We start from the raw sequence: 6,103 nt of genomic DNA on the forward strand, positions 1-6,103 counted from the left end.
ACCAACACAACTCAAGACATAAATTGTATGAATATGAGAGATGATTAACACATTATATACAATAGCTTCTAAATAAACAAATAAACAACAAAATTAAGAAATAAAATAAACATGATTTGAATGACAAATTTTACTTTTCTTTTCTTTTTTACATCAACAGAACAGTTACATTTTTGGACGCTGAGAATGTTGATTAATTTATATTTAAATTATTGTGGAGTCATGAGAGACGAACACAAAGTGTGATCTACTTGAGGTCACACAACTCAGCAGTGGCTCCACCACCCCCAACCCTAAATCCAGCATAGAGGGTTTGGGTGAATGTGGTGTGGACTCTGTGGAGGAGAGTCATGGTGTCAGAGACTCTGTAGAAGGACAGAGTACCTGCACTGTGATCCAGATACACTCCTACTCTGGAGGACACAGGACCTGGGATTTTAGTATTAATGTCTCTGTGTCTGAAAACATAACATCCTGGGTGACAACATAAAGACCAAGATTTATCATTGGATCCAAATCCTGTTTCACGATAACCTCCTGTCCTGCTGGTATCTTTATATGAGACTGCTATAACAACACAGGTTCCACTGCACTCTACCTCCCAGTAACAGTGTCCAGTCAGACCCTCTCTACTGAGAACCCGCCACTCTCCAGTGAATCTCTCTGGGTGATGAGGATATGATTGTTGTTTGTTCATCCATGTTACTTTTCTGTTCCCTTTAGACAGAGACAGTAGTTGATGTGCTGTGTTTGGATCCAGTGTGATCGGACATGAATATTGTAAGAACTCAGCTCTGGTCTTGGGTTCTGCTGGGTTTGACAGTGAAATATCCACTCTATTCACTGTCTCTGAGACGATTGTCCCTTCCTCTTTAAGAATGTCCTCTAGTTTGTCCCTCATCTTTGACACAGCCACGGTCACATCTTCAAAGTATCTCAGAGGACGGACATTGCTGCTGACTGGGTGTGTAGATTCACTGATCCTTGAGAGGGAGGTGTAACTGTGTAGAAAATGGACGTGATCCTCTGTGTGTGAGATCTGCTCCAGCTCAGCATGTCTCCTCCTCAGTTCAGTAACGTCCTGCTCCACACGCTTCATCAGTTCTTTAGCACGACTCACTTCACGTTTCTGCTGGTCTCTGATCAGCTCCACTGCTCTATCAGCACAGTGATTGATGGACTTCACCTCCTTGTGAAGCACCTTCACGTCTTTCTCTCTCTCCTGGATTCTCTGCTTTATGTTCTGCTGCCTCGTATCAAGCTCTTTCTGTCTCTCAGTCCTTTCTGCTGCAGCTGAGACCATATTGTGACCTTTGTGTTCTTCCACGGAGCACAGAGAACAGATACACTGCTGATCAGTACGACAGAAAAGCTTCCTCACCTCGTCGTGATGAGAGCAGATGTTCTCCTGAAGCTCGCTGGAGGCTTTGACCAGCTTGTGTTTCTTAAAGGCAGGAGATTGATAGTGAGGCTGGAGGTGAGTGTCACAGTAAGAGACCAGACACTGAAGACAAGTCTTCACAGCTTTACATGTTCTCCCAGTGCAGACATCACAGGCCACATCTCTAGGTCCAGCATAGCAGTGATCAGGAGGAACATCTTGGAGTCCTGTCTTCTTCAGTATATCCATCATGTCAGCCAACATGTTGTTTTTCTTCAGAACAGGTCTTGGGATGAACGTGTGTCTGCACTGTGGACAGCTGAATGTCCCTCTTTGATCACCCTGACTCCAGTATCCCTCAATACACCTACTGCAGTAGTTGTGTCCACAGGGAACAGTCACTGGATCCTTCAGTAGATCCAGACAGATAGAACAGCAGAACTGAACCCGATCCAGTTGAACTGCGTGGTGTGCCATTTTTCAGCAGACTGTCTTATGAGTAGACAGTATTAAACAGATAATCAGCTGGTTGTTTAACCAGATCTGAAGGCCGCTATGAGATTATCCAGGAAGTAGGTAAACCGACATGTAATGCTTCAGGCTTTGAAAACCAACTACTGATGAGCTGTATTGATGCTTATTTCTCTGTAGGGAGTTAACGTCGCTCGAGGTTGCTGATGGAACTCAATTAACCAGGGAGTTCTGTTGCCTTTTATACCGTTGCCTGCGGCCCTGGGGTCACTACGGTGGTGTCAGTCATATCCATATATGGAGCGGGCTATGTCAGTTATGCCCAAACATGGGCCTATGATGTCAGTCCTGGACGTTTCGGTTAGCTCCATAAATGGGGTTCCAGGAGGGGTTCTCTGATGTCAGAGCTAGGTATGTTAGGTATCTCCATGTATAGAAGCCTAGGAGAAATTCTATGATGTCAGACTTGGGGAGGTTGATTGTCTCCATCTATGGGGATCTCCATATATGGGAAGGTTGGGGTCGAATAGGTCACTAAAGGTCAGGACTGAATAGATCATTCATCCCCTTATATATGTTTCCGAGCATCTATCCATGGTCCACCTTGCGGTGGTATCCATCTATGGCTAATGCTGGCAAGTATGCCCTGAATGTTCTTTACAGACAGAGTTTAGGTTATCTTCTCAGATATCCCGTGAAATGGGAATTTGTATCGGGTTGTGTGTGTGTGCGCGCGCACATGCACGCACTCACGCACTCACGCACGCACGCAGTGTAATAGAAATAGAGGGAGGGATGGAGGGAGGGCAAGCAACATAATCGTTAAAGGAAAATAACACTAAAATGATTTAATCAGTGAACTCCCTCAATCCTTCAAACATTTGTTTTTCTCAATTATGAACATTTTTTAATGTTATTTTAATGGTTGTCACACCATTGAGGAGGCTCTAAGAACAAGCATTTCACTCTCTGCACTGTTGGGTCAGCTGTATTTTAAGTTAAAAACCCTGAACCTTAAACCTTGCTCCACACAGTGACGTGTACCGTAGGAGGCCATTACAACCCTGTTATCTGCTGTGTGTTGGAGACTCAGAGATGATTAACATACTTTATATGAGAGAGAAATATGAGATGTAATCCATACAATCATAAAGAATGTTTTCCAGAAGCTGTCAATGATTTATTAAAGTCAGACAGACACTTAATCACAATGATATTGCATTCTGATATTTAGATCCCCCACCCCCATAGCCTATTATTTAATATTAATAAAGCCTAAATAAAATACAAATAACTATATCGTGTAAAATACAAAATTTGCGACACCGTCATAATAATAACAATAACGACAATCTATTGGCTCGCCACCATTAGACATGATGTCACGGAGTAAGCTAATGAAATCAGCTCCTGGCCTTAAGGTGGACTGACTTAAGGTAGACCAGTAATTATTTTGCCTGCGCACTTCACCGGGTTAGGACTAGAACTAAATATTGGTAATTTGCCAACACATTATTTTGTGAAATAAATGGGTTATATTTCACAGATAATAAATACTATATTAAAATAAAATAATCCTTAACCTTCAAGTTAAATTAATTATTTCCGTGGACTTAAAAATCTTTTTAGACTTAAAATCTACAAAGTAACTAGTAACTTAAGTTTTCAAACATTTGTAGTGGAGTAAAAGAACAATATTTGCCTCTGAGATGTAGTGGAGTAGAAGTAAAAGTATTGAAAATTGGATTTGAGTAAATGTACTCAGTTACTTTACACCACTGATCAAGGGCCATTCATAGGAAGCGGCAAAGCCAGTGTAACTGTGTCTGAGACCTCGTTGACATTATTCCCAGAGGCTTGAACATCTACCAGTCCAAGTGTTCAAAGCAGGATTGTATCATCATATAATCTGTATGTTACGACCACATCCCAACCTCCTTTTTACTGACCGTCTGTTTTGATTTTTCCAGCCTCTGCTTGTAGCCAGGGAGCTGTTGAATGGTCAGTGATCTGAGTTATTAAATGGGTGGTGGAGAGTTCTTTGGTCTCGGGGTGCTGCATGTAATGGGTTGGTAGTGCTTGGGGAATGCTGTCCTTATATCGGTTGCAGCGGTACAATTTGTATGGGCCACGAGTAAATATCCCATTTTTCGTTAAACTTATTTTTTTAATTATTATTAAGTATTTTAAAAGATGTTTGAAATGTAAAAAAAAAACTTCATTTTCAGAAAATACATTTAAAAAAAAGTTTATTTCACAAAATTTCAAGAGAATTTCATACATTTACAAAGAAATCTAAGAAATTGTATTATATATTTTTTTTAAAACGTACTAACAAGTAGTGAAAATAGCGGATCCACAAGCTCAATACATGTCGCATCGCAACATATTGTGAGCTTGTAGATCGGCTATTTTCACAAGTTTGTGTCCTGGGGAGAAATCACATTTCTCTTTTGGGTCTCGAGCTAAAATGTTGGGCAACCACTGCACTAATAGAGCTGTGTAGTTTTTTATTCAATAGACTATAACTAAAACTACGTACAAATTGTTATCAAAATTAACACTGCTTAGCAGAACACGTTTTACACGTGTAATGTAGGCTACTGCAATACAGATGATATGTATGTTTATACAGATGAGAGTGAATCATCAACAAACACATACAGGTCACATATAATCGTTGTTGTCGGGCAGAAACCTCCTTTCATTTTCTTAAATGAATGCACTACTTAGTCATACTACAGTGTCAAACAGAAGTAGCAAAAACTGCAGATCTGCTATTCTTGCTATTTCAAAAGAATCAAAGTGTTTAAGTGTGTCTGTGGTTTTATAATTATTGAACCAATGAAAAGTATTAACAAGAGCAACAGTGTCCCAGTTCACTTGAAACAATGACAACAATAAAGAACATAAGACAGCAAGTTAAAGTATACAGTCATAAAATAATGAAACACAATACACATACTGTACAGTCATACACACATTTATTGTCACGTTGGTTAATATTACATTCAATTGAATAGAAGCATTTCTTTTTCAAAAGGTCATTCATATTTTGTAATGTTTATTCAAAAAAAATAATCTATGTCATAGCCTACCCACAAATTAAAATGACTTCATATCAACCAGACACAAAATGGAACCAAAACAACTCAGACATGAATTGTATGAATATGAGAGATGATTAACAATTTATACAATAGCTTCTAAATAAACAAATAAATGACAAAATGAAGAAATAAAATAAACATGATTTGAATGACAAATTGCACTTTTCTTTTTTTACATCAACAGAACAGTTACATTTTTGGACGCTGAGAATGTTGATGAATTGAATTATACATTAGTGTTGAGTTATGAGAGATAAACACAAAGTTTAATCTACTTGAGGTCACACAACTCAGCAGCGTTTCCAGACCAACAAACCTTTAATCCAGCATAGAGGGGTTGGGTGAATGTGGTGTGGACTCTGTGGAGTCAGTACCAGTCGTGCAGTACCTGCACTGTGATCCAGATACATTCCTACGTACTCTGGAGGACACAGGACCTGGGATTTTAGTATCAATGGCCCCGATTCATAAAGAGAGTCGTAAATATGGTATAAATAAAGTTCGTAAAGGAGTTCGTATTTTTGGTAGGCCTCACAAACGAACGTGCAATTCAAAAAGGGGTTCGTATATGACAGAGACGTGCGTATGACCAGTGCGTATGACCAGGTGTGATGATTACTCTCTGGAAGGCTGCATCCAACAGCATCCAACTTCAACGTCACCGTGCTGAACCATGCTAAACAGTGTTGCCATGTCCGCTTATTATAAGCGAACGTGGACTTATTTTTCTGTAAAGTTGCTTGTAAATATTGGGAGCTGTGGGATGCGTTTTTTTGGGCTGGTTTCTAAAGTGTAGTTGGTTATTTGGGCTTGCTTCACAATTGTTTAATTGTTTTAACCGGTGGTTTTCAAATATTTTCATGTCATGGACCCCCAAGTTAATATGTATGCTAATTTATCCCTATAGAGAGTAATCACGTCGCGTCACCAAAAGTTAGCCACGCCCCCTTTTCCGACGGTCCAGCCCCTTGGGAGGAAAACTGTACATAGAGAGACGCAGAGAGTGGCGGAGGATGACGGTGGTCTGTGTTTGTAAACATTTGCAGACAACACAGTGATGGATAGAAAGAACCTCGCGCTCAACATACCATACAGGGACAAGCAGCGTTACCTCAACAAAATTGCAGACATTAACGGTCTG

The 6,103-nt window shown here is 40.0% G+C and overlaps 1 protein-coding gene across 1 annotated transcript; it reads right to left on the minus strand.

Moving 5' to 3' along the window:
- Positions 1-247: 247 nt before the first annotated feature.
- Positions 248-1,858, minus strand: LOC311046071 (E3 ubiquitin/ISG15 ligase TRIM25-like; the record flags this gene model as incomplete). Its single annotated transcript, XM_084058193.1, has 1 exon — positions 248-1,858. The coding sequence occupies one exon, from the start codon at positions 1,856-1,858 to the stop codon at positions 248-250; it is 1,611 nt and encodes a 536-aa protein (XP_083914319.1).
- Positions 1,859-6,103: the final 4,245 nt, after the last annotated feature.

This window comes from Gymnoscopelus microlampas (assembly GCF_963454915.1).
Source record: "Gymnoscopelus microlampas genome assembly, chromosome: 5".
NCBI lineage: Eukaryota > Metazoa > Chordata > Actinopteri > Myctophiformes > Myctophidae > Gymnoscopelus > Gymnoscopelus microlampas.